This window comes from Carassius gibelio, chromosome A13 (genome assembly GCF_023724105.1).
Source record: "Carassius gibelio isolate Cgi1373 ecotype wild population from Czech Republic chromosome A13, carGib1.2-hapl.c, whole genome shotgun sequence".
Taxonomy (NCBI): Eukaryota; Metazoa; Chordata; class Actinopteri; order Cypriniformes; family Cyprinidae; genus Carassius; species Carassius gibelio.
Window position 1 is genome coordinate 6,570,348 of NC_068383.1, and position 21,106 is coordinate 6,591,453.

The window sequence follows — 21,106 nt, forward strand, 5'->3', positions numbered from 1 at the left end:
TGTTTTTTTGCATAATTATAAAACGTTTGCAATCCTGTTAACACCTGCACACTGAGAAAAATGTCTAATGTCTTAAAAATTGCTAGTAAATTCACAAATATTCACAGAGAAACAACAAGTAACATGTTGCATTAAATGTGAAGATTAAAAAGTTTGAAATTGTAGGCCTGCTGTTGATGTTTTCTCGTAAGAACGTACTTCACGACATCATTTTGAGTGCACTTGCATTAAAAATGTGGTGTATACCAGCTAAGAACTAAACGAGTTTGATCAAAAAGCTGACTAATATTCTAAAATCTTTTGATTTGAAACTCGTCTTTTGATTTAGGCCTACTTCTACTTCAAACTAAAGCTCATCAGTCCGACAAAACATTCAGCACGGCGCTGCGTCCACCGTCAGATGGCGCTGTTGTCCTGAAAAACCTCTGGAGGTGTGACAGCTGATACGATCTGAAAATTTGTACATGCCACGGCTGGAGTGTGTGTGAGAGTGGATAAGCGGACCATTCCAGCCCGTGTGTCTCTGTTCGCGTGAGCAGTGATCTGCTGTCATTCATGGGGATCATGTATGGAGATGGAGACCTGCTCGGACCCCCACGGAGGGACTGCACGTGTTACCTGGGACCCCCGACCACCTTGATTCCCATGTAAGAATTTTAAAAACCACATATGCATGAGTAGAGTATGTGTTGTGTTGATATGCAGCTTTAATCAGCATCACTTTTGAGCCGTGACAGATGTAGTAGCTGTGTTTCTATTAAGGGACAGAATGAAAAAAAAAATCGAAACAAATCCCAGCTAGAAGAAAATAAAAAGTACTGAGCTCATTACGCTCATAAATGGCGATATAAGTCTCATGCGCATCTGGGTATTCTTAACGATTTCTTTTCATAAGAACAAGGAAGATGTTAGAAAGCACAGTTATCTGAAAGTAACTGGCATTTTAATTTATAGCCTAACAAGATGTCAAATATATTCATAGGAGACTGTAGGAGGAAATAATTCCAGTTATCTTAGATGCAATGCAAAAAGCGTTAGAAAAATGTATATATATTTCAGGTAACTCCCTGTATAAAACTGAAAAATAAAGTTAAATTGTTAAAACGGGATTTGCGAAAAGCACCAACAGCGGCGTTGATTGTTTCGGAGACGCGTCAGAGGAAGCTGAATCGCGCGGCTCGCGCACGCCTCCCGGTGGCCAAAAACTGCAGCAGTGGAAACTATATTAACTTATTTGCCATATGCTGTCAAGTCCTGATTCTGTTTCTTGTTTTTATTTATTTATTTATTACATTAGTAGATGCAGATTCACTCAGTTCTTATCTACATTATTGTGAATGTAACTGCCAGCCTCATTTGAACATCATCACCTAACACCATCATCAAAAAAACTGCTTCTGATTTGTTTGTCTGTTTTATTCAACATGTTATCTTACAAATGCAATTAAAATTTGTAATTAGTAGCCTATTTATTTATTTGTTTATAGCGCAATATGTTTTATTATTATTATTATATTCACGTGATTGCCCAATCGTTATTATCACTGTTGTTTTCAGTATTATCATTTGTATTTAAAAAAAAAGAAAAGAAAAAGCTCTACACTAGGTATGATTTACTTTGAAACTCTTTTACTTTGAAATTGATTTCAAGTAACACATTGAATTAAACACATTATATATACACATTTATATATTTAGTGAACTAAACAATATATTAAATAGTTTATTTCAAATTTGTATAACTATACTTTCTTCTAAATGATGGCCTACTGTACCAGAGTTACACTGTACGGAGCAGCAGCCATGTCTGGTTATCATCTCTCAGCCCCTCTGTCTCGTCTGCTCATAATGCCAGTGGAGGGTGAGGATTCGTGCATCCACCCTCTTTACTCACCGAAACAAAGCTGCGTGCTCCGAAGCCGTTTTACACAGAGTGTTTGTGTTTGACAAACACCCAATCCTCTGTTTAAGGAGGTGGTCTATCCGAGTCCCAATGTAATGAGAGGGTCTGTTTATGTGCCACGCTGTCACTGGCACACCTCACACTCTGTGTCAAGCGCTCAAAGCCAACGCAATTCCAACTTTGTGTTCTTGTCTTCAGCGGAATGCGTAAATCCCCCGAGGTGAGTCCCAGAAGGCTGTCCGACATCAGCCCACAACTGCGCCAGCTCAAGTACCTGGTGGTGGATGAGTCGATTAAAGAGGACCTGAAGTCATCTCGATCAGTTGAGGACATCAACAGCGCGTCCATCGAGGAGAGGATCTTGAGAATCACGGGCTATTATGGCTACCAGCCGTGGAATGCAGTTTATAAGAGTAAGCAACTCATTTTTACTAATAAATTGATTGTGTGGAACAGCTGTGGAAAACATCAAGCTGTTGAGAGTCTCCTAGAAGAACATTTTACATCTTGCATAGTAGATGGAGTTAGTCTTAAATCTTAAATCTTAAACCTAGTCTTAAAATAAAAATATACTCAAATGTGACAGTTGTTGAGATGCGGGAATAACGTTACAAAATGAATGCCAGTAGCATAGATCGGATCACTGGGTCTTGGAAGAATTTGGGAATGTTTGAGTTCATATTTTAGACTTTTAAATCTCTGAAAGTCCGAGTTCAGTATTATTAGGGGTATATCGTGATCGGAGCACCCCTAAGTATTATCGAGAATTTCTACATGCTATTTAGTATTATTTTTGATTTGCCAGCACTGACACTACCGGATGAGAACAAACAGAAGTTGAACTGAATTGAGTTGTATGATGACCAGTGTTGGGTTAATTACCGTAATTCGATTGAAAAGTAAAGTAATTAAATACTCTTAATATGCAATTTAATAACAATTACTTCGGTTATAATTGCATTAAATAATATATAGACAGAACAATTCTATATTAAAAAAACAGATTTTTAAAATGTTATGTTTGCTAAAATGTTTGTTTTTAACGTAACCTTATCCATTAAAATACTTTGGTTAGTTAAATAATAATTATGTAATTTTATACTATTTTTTATACTATTTTTTTATACTATTTTCTTGAGAAAAATATAATCCTTGTTTTGTTCAACTGGTTGAGGTTGATATTGGATTTAGAAAGTAATTAGTAATAAGTGATACAAAACTTTTGAGAGAGAGTAATTAGTACAGTAATCTAACTACACTGCTGAAGATGTAATTAGTAGCTAGTAATTTATTACTTTTACATCATTTACCCAGCACTGATGATGGCACTATTGTCTTCTGTAGAGCTGCTTTCTGAACCTAATTTGTTGATAATTGATATCAACACTGTTACTGATCTGAATTTGAAACCGCATTGAACTGACTCAAGCTCAGTGACACTACTGTCTTCTGTAGAGCTTCTCACGGCTGAAATGAACTTGTTTTATTACTGATGAACTATTTAACCAAATCTGAATCAACACTGAACTGACTTGAGGTGAATAATGACACTGTTGTCTTTTGAGATGTGCTTTAGAGTATCATTTGAATCGGTATCATATCTGAAGAAGTTTGCATCATTATTTCTGTCATTTTCCTGTTTAGTGCTTTGAAGCTGCTTTGAAACAATGTGTATTTTATAACGTGTCCACATAAACAAGGGTCACTTGACTCGATCTCTGAAATGCTAGAATAGGCACATGTGAGATTTCCGGGGTCTTATTCTAAGGAGAAACCTCTGAGAAACTAAAGACTTGATGCAATTAGGATGTGGTTTGTTTATTTTGGCACGCTGGCAAATTTATGCTTTTGTTACATGATACATTGAAAGTCTGTATTTAACTTTTCATTATTTGGCATCACAGTGGCCTCAAAAAGTACTTGGACTCTTAACCACACTTAAAAAATTCAGGTCAGTATTAAATAATATTAATAAATAAAAAAATAAAAAAAAACATGCATTTTCAATGATCCCTTTTATTTTGGTAAAATAATTAACATTTTACTATATATATATATATATATATATATATATATATATATATATATATATAATATAAACAATTAAGCCGGTAAAATACAGTTATAAGGTGTTATTTAATTGATATAATCATTTATTGATTTATAATCATTTATATAGATTTTTACAATGTATTATCTTATTATTGATCTACCTGTTCACATTTACATTTATGCATGTTTGCAGCATAAAAACATGGGTGAATGTTTGCATTGGTCTGAACAACAACAGCAGACGGGCTAATTGAAAATGCTAATTCATTATCGTGCTGTGCACATATTTATTCAATTAAATCATTGTCTTTTGAAGTTAAATCATGACATTAAGCCATAATCGCAATTCTTGTCTTTCCCTCCTCAAATTCAAGACCTCTTGAAATCATAATTAAGACTTTCTTGTACCATTTAAGACTTTTTATGGCTTTAAATATGCTACAACAAAATTTAAGTCATCTTACAAAACTTTTTAAGGACCCATGGAATCCCTGAAACAGAAAATGTGCACTGCATTAATCATGCATTAATAAAATGTGTGCCGTTAAAATGAATTCGCAAAGCGTCATTAACGTGTTAATTTTGACAGCCCTAATATAATATAATATATATATATATAGATTTGTAGCTCGTTGCATTTTTATAGCAATTTTTTTATTGCATTTTGCATAATTTGGATTTTAGTTTGTTTGTTTGTTTTTCTTTCTTTTTTTGTTGTTGTTTTTTATAATGCATTAAATTCATATTTTTAAGTTAGAAAATACTTTTTGAGGTAACTCTACATATAACTCACAGATATAGGTGGACTGCAGTGTTTACAATTTTTGTTGGGTTCCCAAAGGCCAGGAACTGTGAACTGTGATTGATAAGAGAGTCTTTAGTACATTGGAGGTTGTCTATGATGAGTCTATGTAGAGGAGATGAGGATCCTGTATATATATATATATATATATATATATATATATATATATATATATATATATATATATATATATATATATATATATATATATATATATATATATATGTATATATGTATATATGTATATATGTATATATGTATATATATATATATATATATATATATATATATATATATATATATATATATGTATATATATATATATATATATGGAAATTGTTAATGCTGATTGTTAATGCTGTTAGAAAAGTATAAATCATATTTTTGCACCAAAAAATATAGAATCATGTTAACGGCACGGTGTTGTAATCACAGTAGTTTCTTGCACAAGAATTAACTTCACAAACTACTGAGCGAAAACGCAGAGTTTTTTCTTGAGTTGATTTGATAAAGTGCTGAGGTTTCCGTCACTGTCAACCTTACAAGACTGTGATAAATGTTCTCAAACATACAAAACTGTGTCGGTTCCCTACCAGCACTGTAGAGTTACACTGCGGTCCTAAATCAACTTCTGTAAACACTTTCTGCCTGTGACTCAAATTTGTGTACTGCAGGGTGTAAAGTTTGTTGTAATATTTGTTATTGTCTTTGTGGTCCCATCAGTGTGAGCTGATTTTATTGCAATGATTATTTTTAGGACTGAGGAATTTAACTGATTTGGAATCTATTTTTAACCTGGGATTTAACTTCATTCACTTATCAATGCTTACTAAGGCAAAACTCAAGCCACTAATTATATTAGTGTTATGGATTCGAACAAACCTATAAGACTAATATTAAAGGCGTAACTTCCATAGTATATATATATTTTTCATACTATGGAAGTCAATGGCTTCCCGCCACTGTTTGGTTACCAACATTCTTCAAAATATAATCTTTTGGGTGAACCAGCTTAATGAAATTCATACAGGTTTGGAACAACTTGAGGGTGATAATTTTCACTTTTAGGTGAACTATCCGTTTAACACTTTGAACCCTAGCAACCTCATAGTAACAAGCTAAAAACAGCTTAGCATTGAGGAAGGTTGGGGCTTTTCTTCATATATTATCTTAAAATAAAGTTGTTGTTTTTCAGTGTAACAGCTGATAAGTTATAATTGATGCTTTCTAAAGTAAAGATCTTCATTAACCATCAGTCTAGCAGTACCTTAGCAACCACCCAAAATATCCTAGAAGTGCCCTGTCAACACATTAGCAGTCAATTTGCAGATACTTACAAAGCTTGAAGGCAGAACATTGTGAGCCTTTGTATCTTGTTTATTCATACCTTTGCAAGGTTTTTTATTTTTATTTATTTTTTTACCATGTTGCATGTTATGATTTGGGCATTAATATTGGACTAGAGGAGAAGTGTATGAAAATATGACCGTATCGGTCACAGCTTTATTTGTAGGTGATATCCTTGACCAACATCTATCACATTTGTCACTCTCACCCTTCAGTCAAGCAGGATTTCATGCACTGAGAAAAAAAATGTGACACCAGAATTTGGCTTTGGCGCGGAAGGTATATCAGAAGACAGTAGCAGCAGGCAAAGACATATATTTGTTACTTAATGGTCTTTATATAGAATAGAGGGACACATCTGCTCCAAAAGTGGTTAAATGGGAGCTATTTAATATATCTGTCCATTAAAAATGACTCTCACATATTTAATTCACAGTATAAATTCAAAATAATAACAATTATTCAAAGAAAGAAGTCGTCTTCCTAAATAGGAAGAGCATAAAATGTGCAAGGAAGGTGCTGCTCCAGTCTGGATTATAAACAAATTGCATGAAAGCCCAGCAGAAAGTAAATAGTTTTATCTTGCACCACGCTGGAAGTCGATTAACGCATATGCGCATTATGAGGCATTTTCTCCTGATAACCCTGAAAAGAACTTAAATTACACTTTAAGTTTTGTTGGTACCAGAGCAATACATCGCATCTACAGGTAAAAGCAAAGTCTAAAAGTCTTTTTATTTTTTTTATTTTCTACCTTGTGCATTCAGAAGTCTGTAAGTAGTTGAACACTTTCATTAACATCAACAGAGTTGCAAAGGAAGAGGAGCTTTATACTTTTTTCCCCTCTGTAAACAGTGGGTTATGTAAGAGAGGCTCAATGAATTATTTGTGGCATGCATCTCCCACTTTGCTTCATCCTATGCTGCATACAGGAGCTTTGAACATTTTATTGAAATTCTACCAATTGCTGTCTATTGAAACTCTCTTTAGAGGAGAGATTATATATTATATACTGAAAGCTTAGTTCTCGAAGAATTTTATTAAAACTAATGCAATTCAAATGTGAATTATTTTCATTTAGTTTATTCAGAAAATGTAGAAAATGAGTCTTATTGTTCTCACATATGACACACATTATAGAAATATGGTCATAGATCACATAATGGAGTTAAAACTAACATGTAACGGCAAAGTTCATCCCAAAATTAAAATGATCTAATTTTTTACTAAAGATATTTAGTGGAATGTCTAAACTCTTTTTGTCTATTCAGTGAAGGTCAATGGGCCCATTGTTTTGGACACCACTGACGTTGAGACGTTTTTCAAAATATCTCCAATTGTGTTCAACAGAAGGAAATCATACAGGTTTGGAACAACATGAGTAAATGATCCCAGAATTTACATTTTTAGGTGAACTATCCCTTTAATACCCCATTTATATATTCCATATGTTTAATTATTCAGTTTCTTGAAAGATTCTTTTCATCACAGCATGCAACAGAAACCAGTCAGCCCTTTTGCACTCTTTCCACCCTTTTAAACAGACATTATTGTGCCGCGAATAACACTGTTTTTGATTACTGTCATCAGTTCTTGATTTGATGGAGTAGCATTAGCCTGTAGGTGAATTGAAGTGCTAATGTAATCACAGTATTACGCTGTTGCTGTGGTGCACTTGAGCTCAGCATTGTCACTCCAGGCTACGCCAGAGGAAACAATTGCAATTAGTGTTCTGTGAGTCACTTTAGATAAAAAGCATTCACTCACTAATAACTAGCCTAACTAACAAGCTAATTAAATGCTGAATGCAAAACTCCATAAAATGTGTCATTAGCAGTAATGTAAACAAATATAGATGCAAACAGAAGGTTTAGAAGTAGAAATTGTAGTGCTTACAGTAGGTCCCCAGTATCACTGAAATGGGAGACTGTAAGGTTGTTGTTATATTTGTTATAGTCTGTGTGGTCCCATCAGTGTGAGCTGATTTTATTGTAATGATTATTTTTTATAAATTATTATTTTTATAATTATAAGTTTTATTTAACTTTGGAATTTTGGGAATTAAAATGAATGATTTTGTTATTATTATTATTGCTTTCACTTATTAATCGTTACTAAGGCAAACGTCATGCTACTGTTTAAATTAGGGTTAGGGATTTGAAATAACCCATGAGACTAATATTAAAGGCATAATTCACCCAAAAAATTAAATAACTTTACTTGTTACTTACCTATATGAGTTTCTTCTGCTGAACACAAATGCTGATATTTTGAAGAATGTTGGTAACCTAAAATCAGCATACGTGTAGGAGGACCACCAGAGCAATGTATGACTAATAACATGAATCATTCTGAACTACAATACTAATCTGTTTGTTCTGAAATTATTGTGGAACTTTATGTCTTGGTTTTCAGTCGACCTGAATGATCAATTATAAACCAGTTTATTTCAATGCATCTTCATGTTGTGCTCATTATAGGACTGGCTTATATCTCTCAGCTCATATGATGTTAATTGGTTCATGGCTAAAAATGAAACCGCAAAAAATTGTCTCCGATAAGATTAACTTGTACCGTCATGAATTATGTACTGAGTTCTGGAGGGGATAGACTGGGAAAAGATTATGACTTCATGTCTGTCCAGCATCTTGGGGCATGATCTGCTGCCATATAGAGAGATAGAGAGCTCATGCTCGTATGGCGTGTTTGTCCATTGATTGGATTCTCCAAATGTTCCAGCTCTGCTCTAAACGAGGTCAGACTGATCCCCAATGAAGAGCCTCAGTCTCTCTCACACAATCACACACACACTCCTCCCTTTGTTTTTTCACACTGCTTATCAGTCAATTGTGTTTATTTTTCTAAGTAGCAAAGTGCTAAACAGGAAAGAAAGTTTGTAGTATTCTTAGCTGCCACTGTGTGAAAATACAAAAGTTTGGTGTGCGTCAACCAAGATTAATTTTATGCAGAGTATTGTATCGGAGAAGAGAATGAAAACAAACGAGCTGAAAAGATGCAGAATGTGCATTTACCTCTTCTCATCTTTCTAGGGAGCTTTGTGAGCTTGAAAATGGTGTTATTTATATGCACATATGGATTTTTTCCCAACAGAGGCTTTGGATCAAATAAAGGTCACAATCATCAGAGGTGTGGGTTTGAACCCTGGGCTTTGTCAGTGATCAAGGCTGGACTGGTAATCGGGTATACTGGGCATTTTCCTGGTGGGCCGACACACATAAGAATGTTTTTATTTTGTTCTTTTTTTGTTTTTGCTGAGGACCATCACACAGGGAAAGTGAGCAGCCAGTGGCCCATTGGTTTGTTTCCTGTATTGACAGTGTAAACACCCAATCACAATGCGCTATAGACGAAGCGATGAAGTATTTTGCTCTGCCTATATAAAGATCGCTTCATCCCAACTTTTTCCTCGTTGGCTTTTCCCATGTTTTCACAGCAGCATTATTAAAAACAGTCTTGCTCTCCAATAAAAATGCGGGCCAGATAGTCAAGCAGGAGGAGAAGAAGAGCGTTGTTGAATCGGTAGTTGTGCTTGATAGAAAAATTTTTACATTTTGATTAATCATCAGTTAAATGATCTTGCAATATCTAAAATATCTATCTTTCTATCTCTCTGTCTGTCTGTCTGGACTTGCATTTAAAATATATGTGAACACAACATCAATCTATGCTGAAAACTGTTGCTAAAATTGGCTCTCTGTGTCTTTTTGATTTATAACCTAACCTGAAAACACTCTCACACACTATGTGGGTGGTTATACCCTCCTGCTGGGCCGTCTGTTTGATGGTTACCAGGAAAGAATGACAGTCATCTCAGAAAGGTCAGCTAGGTGCTAGAAAACCCAAACCCATGGAAGTACATTCAGGATAAAGCCGTGGGAGAGATTTCAGAAAAGAGAGGATGAGGAGTTTCTCTTTCTGTCCCAGTGAATCGCTCTTTCATGTGCACAGACACTTAGTGTTCCATAGTCATAGTTACAACCATAGTTTTGTCAGATACAACTGCCTGCTTGTGAAAAGATAGATATCAATTGCTTGCTCTTTTCAGAATAAAAATAAAATACCTCATGAACGAATGTATGCCATGAATGTTCTTTCAATAGATAAATAACCATTTATGGTATTATGAAAAATACCAGGGCAGTCTAAAAATACAGATTTTGCAAATAACTGCGATGTTCATTTCAACTTTCAACATCTGATTTAAAGGTCTGCTTTCTTTAGTAGATGCATGGGAATTAGTGTTTAATAATATTTGTATTACACCATACACAAAATGGACAAACAATACACTTTTTATCGCTATTCAGTTGTAAGTGAATATGCCCTCTGTAAAGTAAAAACATTTAGTAAATTTGGAACGTTTTAGTCTTAAAGCATGTTATGCATTGAAATATTCTTTATTAATCTATATGAAGGAATATAACACTGAATCAGAAATTCTAATAATAGTAAAAAACAGTGCAGATTCCCAGCCTTAGTAACTTGTTGATTCCATAGATATCGACATTCTTTATGCTCAGGTACAAGTAAAATTATACTCACTAAAGTGTAAAGCACAAACATTACTGCTGCTTGCATTAAGAAAAACGGAATAGTACAACTTTTTCCTTGACACTACTGTGAGAGAGAGTACTGTGGAACATTTGCAATAATAATGCCTAAAAATGAAACCACTTCAGAAAGAATTAGAAACTAATGATTTGGTCTCTGATCAAATACTGTTCTCTGATGAAAACACATGAGAAGTTCTAGAAAGTTGTGTGCAGATGGTTCTTGAGTGGATTTTGGAAGGTGGATGAACTTTAAATAAATACCTGCTTTACTTTCAGCATCTTTTTGTTTTTGCTTTCTGTTGGTTTCCATCTTTTTCTTGCATTCATGGGACAATGATGGATGGATGATTACTTGATTACCTATAACAAAGTGCAAAGCGCAACTAGCTATTTCGGAGCATTCAAGAAGGTTTTGTTGAAAGGATACTGTAATTTGCAATAGACTAGTGGATTTAGTGATGCTCACAACAACAACAACAACAACAACATATCTATGTATTGCTATGTCTATCAATCGTTCTATCAATTTATATTGTTCTGTCATTCTAAATAACTCTGTGCATAAGGCCTATAAATATTAAAACTTGTAGACTTTTTACACTTGTATATTTTGTCAACCATTTTAGTCACAGTCTGGATTCCTGCATATACAGTAGGTGAATACATCTCACAAAACATCTTTCTACCTTATTTATTGAACCAACCGTGTAAATATTTTAACCTGTCCTCTTGGGTGTTTGAGAACAGGGAGAACAACTGACTCCTGTATGCTCGTATCTTGAATTGCAACACGTCTGTTTCTGTCAGCATCAGGCACATGGGCAGATGCTTGGGCCAAACTGATCACTGATTAGCATGAAAAATTAGCAGCGCTTTAAAACACAAATCAGATGCCAGCCTGCCAGGACACTTCAGCGAGCTCTGACCAGCGAGTCAGTGTGTGTAAAGTCGTTTTCCTCCCAGCGTGTGTAATACACACCACAGCACAGCTCCATGCACACATGCAATTAGAGCAATGATGGTGACATATCCAACATGACAGCCAATGGGGGAAGGGAGAAAGAAGAGACAGAAATAAAATACCCTCCACAGCCCCCCTCAGGCAGGCATTCCCCTGCCCACCCAGTCCCATTCTGCATTAGTACCATGATTTTCCATCCTCTTTTTCATCATCATTATCATCATCAACTAGGAATGAGACATGTTGCTAAGACTGACTGCATGCTTTACAGTATGTCAATCCAGATTTGAGCAGCATATTTTCAGTGGCTTTTTATTTTATTTTTTTCCCTGGCTCTTCAGCATTGGAAAGGTCATGCATTTACTTTCTTGTCAGTATGGAAGGTACAGAATCTTGACTCACAGATTCGCCATGCACAACTGAGAAAACTGAGAACTGAACTGAAATACGTTTCTTATATGCAAGTCCAGTGTAAAGATTAATTCAAAAGGGAGCCATTTGTAGATTTATTTTCTTTGAAAATCATTATATGGGGTATTCAGTGGCACTGAATTGCACCCATGGATAGCGCCATTTATTTGCATTTGTTTTAGTGCCAGATCCACTAAAGCAATTATGCAAACCAGCAAACAAAAACAGCAATAATGGCTCAACCAGTAGTTTGAGTTTGTCCAACCAATGGTAGACAGGTAGGTGTGTTCACGAAAAATGTCCGAAGAAAGACTATAGAGACACTTTGCTGACACTATGACACATTTCAGCTTTAATTAAGCACAAAATATGAATGCTGCTGAAATGTGAATGCCGAAGCAATGGAGTTTAAAGGGGGGGTGAAATGCTCGTTTTCACTCAATATCCTGTTAATCTTGAGTACCTAGAGTAGTACTGCATCCTTCATAACTCCAAAAAGTCTTTAGTTTTATTATATTCATAAGAGAAAGATAGTCTGTACCGATTTTTCCCGGAAAAACACGAGTGCCTGGAGGCGTGACGTGTGGGCGGAGCTAAAGAATCACGAGCGCCAGTAGGATTTTGTGTTGAGCACGTCTGGAAGCTGTGACACTGTGAGGACAAAACCAACCAAAACAAACCACGGCTAACAGTCAGATTCAGCGTATATTTATGATCCAGAATCAGATCCAGAGGTTGAAATTGAACAAGAGCAGCATCAGCAATGTCTCTATGTGGTATGTACTGAAACTGTATATATTTGCTTAGTGGTTTTGGAAAATGACTAAGTTCCACTTTCTTTGTTGTCTTTTTTTTTCTTTTAAGCTGTAGATGTGGAAAGTGCAGTTTGATGACAACATCGCATGTTGTTTACTTGATGTGCTTACGCGCCGATAGCTAAGTTAACAACACAGAGATATTTGAAGCAGTTTTACTCTTGCAGTTTGATGACAACATCGCATGTTGTTTACTTGATGTGCTTACACGCCTATAGCTAAGTTAATAACACAGAGATATTTGAAGCAGTTTTACTCACCGCATGCAGTTCCAACACACGACCGTGACCCTTTTTCGTTGGGACTGCATTATCCTTAAGAAATAAGCGATGTGCAAATCCATGGGTCAAACTGGACCTTGTTGTAAAACAAGCATCTTCGAAATGCAGGGAACAAACACAAACACTTGCACAACTCCGTTGATGCTCTGTAAAAATAAACTCCATCCACTGGTCCCTTAATGCTGTTTCTCTTTAGGTAATCTGTGCAGGGTTGTCTTGCCCTGGCAACCAAAAACACACTTCTTTTGTGACATTTTGCGACGCTCTCGCTCTGATCAGTGAAGTGTGTTGTGCTCTCAGTGCTGTGCTATACGGGAGCGCGCGCTCTTCTTCTTCTCTAGTAAAGAGCGCGCGCTCTTCCGGCAGACGTGCCCTCAGGACCCATATAAGGAAATTCCGCTCCATCTAACGTCACACAGAGCCATACTCGAAAAAAACTTTCCGAAACTTGTGACAAACCGGAAGTAGTATTTTTGGAACAGAAATACTCCTTCAAACATACAACTTAATTTTTGAAACTTTGCCCATGTTTAGCATGGGAATCCAACTCTTTAACAGTGTAAAAAACTCAGTATGCATGTGTGGCGAGTGGGGCGGGGCCGAGAGGCGTGGGAACGAGGAGTGAGGCCAGGTGTAGTGATTGGAGATGAGCTACACCTGAGCCCCACCGCTAGTATCGAGTCCCACGTAGGAGATGGAAGGATATAAAACTGGAGTGACGACCGTGAAGGACGAGAGAGGACCAGGCCTGGGATATTATTTTATGTTTGCTTTTTATTTGTGCGCGTCAGTCGCTGTGAGGGGCTGACGCGCTGCTTTGTGTTTATTTTGAATATTAAAATGTTTTGATTGTGCGCCGGTTCCCGCCTCCTTCTTCCCGATGAGTAAGAAGTTCATATTGTTACGGTGGTGCCGAAGCCCGGGAGAAGGAGGGACGCGCTGCTGAAGATCCCTCGCCGCTGTGGTGAATCCGCGGTGCCCTCGAGCTGGCGAGGTTTGTGCCGCCATGGACGCTCGAGGCGGTGGGCTGGAGCGAGTTGCCGGGGACGGGCGAGCTCGCTGCCGACCGCCCACGACAAGGAGGGGCGGCTGCCGTCCGTGAGGGAGCGGAGGAGTCGGCGCCGTTCGCCAGGGGGCCGGAGCCTGCCGCCTCCGTGACGGAATCCGGAGGGGCAGGGAACGGGGGACTCCTGCCGCTGCCCAAAATCGGAGGAGCCGTCGCCGTCCACCGGGCGGCGGAGGAGTGTCGTGCCGTCCGCCGAGGGCCGTCCAGTGCCACCGCCGGGCACCGCGGAGGAGATCACCCAGCCGGTGGAGGGCCGAGCAGCAGTGCGTCTGGGTACCGGATTTTTTTTTTATTTTTTTTTTTCCTCTCTCCCCTCTCTCGTCCCTGTCGCTCCTCCTTCCATCTCCTTTTCTCTCGCCTCGTCTGTCCTACCCCCAGGTTCCCGCAGGTCCCCGTGAGCGGTCTCCCCCGGAGGGAAGGGGGGGGGGGTGGAGTAGAGCGCAGTCTCGGGAGTACCCCCCGGCCTGCGAGGGGCGATGGGGGTATGTGGCGAGTGGGGCGGGGCCGAGAGGCGTGGGAACGAGGAGTGAGGCCAGGTGTAGTGATTGGAGATGAGCTACACCTGAGCCCCACCGCTAGTATCGAGTCCCACGTAGGAGATGGAAGGATATAAAACTGGAGTGACGACCGTGAAGGACTCGATACTAGCGGTGGGGCTCAGGTGTAGCTCATCTCCAATCACTACACCTGGCCTCACTCCTCGTTCCCACGCCTCTCGGCCCCGCCCCACTCGCCACAGCATGAAATAGCATTTCACCCCCCCTTTAAGATAAATTTAGTGGAGGAGGTTTAAACAACAGAGGCGAAAAGATTTAGGTTTTGCATCTTTTAGATCTTCACTGTTTATTTTCAGTCATTTTGAATGTACAGTGAATAGTTTATGAGTTTCTTGTAAGGGAAAAGCACTGAATATTATTTGAACTTCTGAAAAATGGTGCTTATCTTTGTCATAATCATCATTAAGGATTAAGTGAACCTGTTCTGAACTTGTTGCAGAAGTGAAAGTATTAGTATTGTTCCCGTGGCTCAGTGGTAGAGCATTCTGTTAGCAGTGCAAAATGTCATGGCATCAATTCCCAGGCAACACACATGCTGGTAAAAAAAAAAAAAAAAAAAAAAAAAAAAAAAAAAAAAATTAATATATATATATATATATATATATATATATATATATATATATATATATATATATATATATATATATATATATATATATATATATATATATATATATATATATATATATATATATATATATATATAGACACACACACACTGTAAGTTGCTTTGGATAAAAGCATCTGCTAAATGCATAAAAAGTCAAAAGTATTAGATGAACAGCTTTAACAAAATAAATAAAAAGAACAGTTTTTCCCCCTCCAAATCCTGCAGAATAGATATTCAATCTAGTCTGTAGTTCTCAAGTACTGGATTGCAACCCAAACATAGGTTCCGTGTTTGATAGGATTGCAGAGAGAAAGGGAAATTGGTGCATAGTTAGAAAAACATGTTATAGGTAATTCCTTCATGTGCATATTCATAGCAAATGCTAATACAATATTTGGCTTATAGAGTTTGTTTCATGTGTTAGGTTTATTTAATGTTGTGCTGCTGTTTGTGAATTTACAAAATTGCCTTTTGTCCAATTCATGGCAATATTTAGGGCCCGAGCACCAGTTGTGCAAAAAGTGATACAAAAATACTCCTTCCGGTTTGTCACAAGTTTCGGAAAATTTTTTTCGAGTATGGCTCTGTGTGACGTTAGATGGAGCGGAATTTCCTTATATGGGTCCTAAGTCACGTCTGCCGGAAGAGCGCGCGCTCCCGTATAGCAGAGCACTGAGAGCACAACAGACTTCACTGATCAGAGCGAGAGACCGAATTGTCACAAAAGAAGTGTGTTTTTGGTTGCCAGGGCAAGACAACCCTGCACAGATTACCAAAAAAAAAAAAAACAGCATTAAGGGAGCAGTGGATGGAGTTTATTTTTACAGAGCATCAACGGAGTTGTGCAAGTGTTTTTGTTTGTTCCCTGCATTTCGAAGATGCTTGTTTTACAAACAAGGCCCAGTTTGACGTCGGATTTGCACATCATTTATTTCTTAAGGATAATGCAGTCCCAACGAAAAAGGGTCCCGGTCGTGTGTTGGAACCGCAGGCGGTGAGTAAAACTGCTTCAAATATCTGTGTTGTTAACTTAGCTATCGGCGCGTAAGCACATCAAGTAAACAACATGCAATGTTGTCATCAAACTGCACTTTCCACATGTACAGCTTAAAAAAAAAAAAAAAAAAAAAGACGACATAAAGTGGAACGTAGTCATTTTCCAAAACCACTAAGCAAATATATACAGTTTCAGTACATACCACATAGAGACGTCGTTGCTGATGCTGTTCTTGTTAAATTTCAGCCTCCGGATCTGATTCTGGATCATAAATATACGCTGAATCTGACTGTTAGCCATGGTTTGTTTTGGATGATGTTTTTTTTTCCTCACAGTTATGTCACAGCTTCCAAACGCTCTCAAGGCAAAAGCCTACTCGCGCTCATGATTCCTTAGCTCCGCCCACACGTCACGCCTCCAGTCGCTCTGGTTTTTCCGGGAAAAAACAGTACAGACTATCTTTCTCTTATAAATATAATAAAACTAAAGACTTTTTGGAGTTATGAAGGATGCAGTACTAGACTATAGGTACTCAAGATTAACAGGATATTGAGTGAAAACGAGCATTTCACCCCCCCTTTAATGTTGCATTTTAAGGGCAATTTGTTTACTTTTGTACAGCAAGCATGTCTAGTGCGGTGTTTGGTCTCTATTGATGTTCAAGGTAAAATCAGGCTACTACAGCGAAATTTTAGTCTAGTTTCAGATTCAGATTGCTCTTGCCATTGTAGCTTGTTATTCAGAACAAGATGATGGCTTGTAGCATCTTTCTGATTTTCTCCTCTTCAACTTTCCAAGTTAGATTACGGGCATACCTACTCCGGTTCTTTTGAAAGCAGTCCTAAAACACCAGCTGCAGCATTGGAGGATACACAACCTTAGATGCATGATTAGAACCCTGCATGATCACTGTTGAAAGAGCTCATCCTGAACGGCAAAGAAAAACAGAGCACAGATAGAGATCAAAGAGCTAAGGGACAGTAATGTATAAAGCTCTAGCGAAGAAAAAAAAAAAAAAAAAAGCTTCTCTCCCCAGCTAATATTTGTAAAGCTGATGAGCCATAAACTTTTAAAGCATCAGTAAAAGAGATTTGAAGTCTCATCGATGCTGAGCTCAGTACTGGAGATTATTGCATATTCCCTTATAATAATATAATAATTAAGATTCATTATCTCCTAAAGGAATAGTTCACCAAAAAAAAAAAAATAGTTCTTTACTGGAGTTACATTAGCAGGTTTCACTAGACTCAAGTTAATTCCTTTGTTTTAATTTTTAACCCTGCTAAATGGAACAAGTTATGTATCTGTTCTGTTGGACTTAACCAACCTCAGTTTAAATGCAAACCCTCCTTCGCATCACTCCAGCTCTGTCAAATTGATTTCGGAGGCCTTCCGTGCCTTGTTATATTATTTATTTTCTCTCTTCATCTGATGTGTCTGCATCATTGCATAAATTTCCTCATTTTTCTCCCCCTAAGTTTCCGCAATGCCTTCTGGTAATGCAGCCATGACAGGAAAACAACATTTAATTTTCCTTCATGACAGAATGCCACTAAAGAATTAGAATGACTCAAAGGAAAGGAAATGAAATTATAGATTAAGACTTTGATTTGCCATTGTTATTTTAGTTTGTGGTCACATCTGATTTCTTCTCACGTTTATGGATGGGCTCTAAACTGTCAACAGCAGATTGCACATCAGCACCAGCCAAGAGTACAGTCTTCTGGCTAATGTCACTCCATCAAAATGACCATGCTTTCATGTCCAAATGATTCCAGTGATCAAAAATTCTGTTATCTGGTGCACAGTTATTGAATTTAGTTCAAAGTGATTTATAATTTATTCACATTCTGTATTTGGGATATGTAATGGAAGCTACAAAAACATAAGATGAAAGGATTTTGGGATATCCAATCAGAAGCATTAGCCTATGTTTTGTTTTTGAAAAAAAACAAGACCCCATGGAATCCAGAATTTTGCAAATTTTGGATACATAAATTAAAGCACAACTGCACACTTTATCAAATCATTATATGGACTAGTGACTACTGTTCAGTTTCTTGCACAGACCAATCGTTTTGTGTCTTTACACATCAGTGTATTGTCATAAGCTGCAGGGTTTAATTTTGGTTTTGTCTGTGTATGTTTTTTGGAGTGTATGTTTATATTATGCTGCTGATCTGTGTCAAGATCAGCAGCGTAATATACAGTAAATAAATAAATCCACTTGCTCTCTTGTCTCTTCTGAGTCTGGGACTCTAAATAGTGTTCTGTGCTCGTCTGTGCAGCTAATGATAGAACAGTTAGCATGCTTTGCTCGAACTGTTGCCATGGCGCTAGAACTGGTACACTGTTGTAGTTTGCGAAAACAGGAATGATGTCACCGTGAGTGAAAAGTGCAGATAAAGTGGCGGTGATATTATAATAAGATCCCTTTCCCACGTCACAAAGGCAGAGAAACCTGACACGCTGGTTTTTTTTCAGACGCTTGCAGAAAAAGGCTTACCAAAACAAAGTTACTGGGTTAATCTTTTTCACGTTTCCTGGGTTGGTAGGTGCACCAGGGCCCCGATTATAGCACTTAAAACCGAAAAAAAGTCTTAAATGGTATGTCACCTTTAAATTATAAAATACAGAATCCAGATTAAAAAAAAAAAACTTAAAAAAATAAACTAAATTAACACAGAATTTAACAACCTTTTTTGAGCAACACATTTGCATGTAATAAATGTTAAATGTTTTTAAACGTTTATGAATTTCATCATTTATATAGTACTGTGCCACTGTCTTGTGTTGTCTCTTCTGCTCTTTTGACATCTTTTGATGGGTTGAGTAAGATGTTTCAAGTTAAAAATATTTCTAAAAAACCCTCTTGTGATCCCTGCATTTGTTCCTGTGAACCGACATCCAAGGTCAGGTTGACTGATTAGACCCAGTGATTCTCCCACTGCGTGTGGTAACAGTGTGTCCCAATGGAAAACCGCAGCAGCAGCAGGACGCAGATAGCTGCTAATAGCTTGTTAAAGGGGGAAGTTTTCACTTTTTCTTTTTTTCTAGGTTTCTGGCACTAGGTGTCTGCCAGCTCAGAAATGCCTAAAAAATAAACATGCAGCCAGTTTGTTATGGGCTGTCTGAGACCGCATCCGATGTCCACTATAAAATGTGTGCAAAAAAACAGAACATAAAAGAGTCATCCCCAAAAACTACCCATGTCTCGTTTTGTGCTGATTTTATTCTTGGTATTCTGTCTTTCTTTCTAATTTCTTGTTTTTCATGAGAAAATTGTGTGTGGTGTGTGAAAATGATATGTCTGTAAAAAGTAGATAACATACAAATACATCTCTCTCAGGGGAACCTGCTATAAATATTCTTATCAGTCTCTCAGTCTCTTCTTATACTCTATACTGTTTCTCAGAAGCTGCCCTACTCCATATCAAAGCACAGTGCGAGTCCTCTGTCCTGTTACAGTAAAGCGGAGACAACTTTTTTCTATTAATCTCCTAGTGTACAATCATTGTTCTTGAGACTCAATACAGTGAGTCCACAGCGCCCCCTACTGCTCTATCAGTCAATATAAAATCTAGTAGTGGTTCTTTGTTTGTGCTTTTGTGTGTGTGTGTGTGTGTGTGTGTGTGTGATTGCATTGAAATCATCACTCATGATGTTTTGATATGGTTCTGAAAGATTACAATGTTCTTGTGCCATTTGAATGCTGTATGATGTGTTGATCCAAAAATGAAAGTTTGCTGAAAATGTATTCACCCTCAGGCCATCCATGATGTAGATGTGTAGGTTTGTCCTTCGCAGCACATTTGGTGAAATGTAGCATTAAATCACTTGCTCACCAATGGATCCTCTGCAGTGAATGGGTTACCCTGGTGAACGCAATTTTATGGATAGAGGACTCATATTTTACCGGGCAACAATAATTTTAAGTAAAAAAAAAAAAAAAAAAAAAGTGTGTTAATGATGTATTTGTTTCTTTCAGACACACACCTTTTTACTTCACCAGAAGTCAGTTGATGGACTGGAGTCATGTGGATTACTTGTGGATTATTGTGATATTTTTATTTTTTATTTTTGTATTAGCTGCTTGGACTCTCATTCTGACGGCACCCATTCACTGCAGTGCATCCATCGGCGAGAAAGTGATTTAATGCCAACACTGCTAAAAGTTTGAATTAGGCTTTACTTTACTTTGAGCAAAGTATACTTTCTTATTGTTTTCTTGTTATTTATGACCTAAAATATGACCTGGACATGTTCTTGCAGCTTTCAAGTGATTCACTCAATGATTCACTGATTTGGACTGAACTAAAATCTATCTTTTGTTTTAGTATAGAATCACATTACACACCATCTATTGATATCACCCATTAGATATCCCCCTTGTGTTTACAGTCTTTAACCAGTCTGTATCTGCTGTGCATTATGTTATATAATGATGACCCCACTATGTTTTTGTTTTTTTTCACATAAGGTGAGAACACTGGTATACAGAAGATCAAAATAAAAATATTACACCAAAAAGGACTAACAATAGAAATATGGTACCTATTACATTTCCTTTCAAATGTCAGATGATAACTGTATTGTTGCACTCAGAAAGCACAATGCTATTCTGTATTAATGCATATGGGGGTGTTTGTATTAGATTATGCTCCATGTTTGAGAGCTTTACTTGTTTGCCTGAGCATAACCGCAGTAATGGAGACAGTGCAATTATGATT

At 37.3% G+C, this 21,106-nt stretch overlaps 1 protein-coding gene across 2 annotated transcripts in view; it reads left to right on the forward strand.

The window, feature by feature from the left end:
• The first annotated feature begins 493 nt into the window (after nt 1-493).
• Nucleotides 494-21,106, forward strand: part of LOC128025986 (putative thiamine transporter SLC35F3) — a 49,355-nt gene continuing 28,742 nt past the window's right edge. For both annotated transcript variants that reach the window (XM_052612631.1, XM_052612633.1), the window contains exons 1-2: nt 494-647; nt 2,102-2,316. In XM_052612631.1, the coding sequence (XP_052468591.1) occupies nt 556-647; nt 2,102-2,316 (307 nt within the window). In that variant the 5' untranslated portion in view covers nt 494-555. The remainder of the gene's footprint in view (nt 648-2,101; nt 2,317-21,106) is intronic.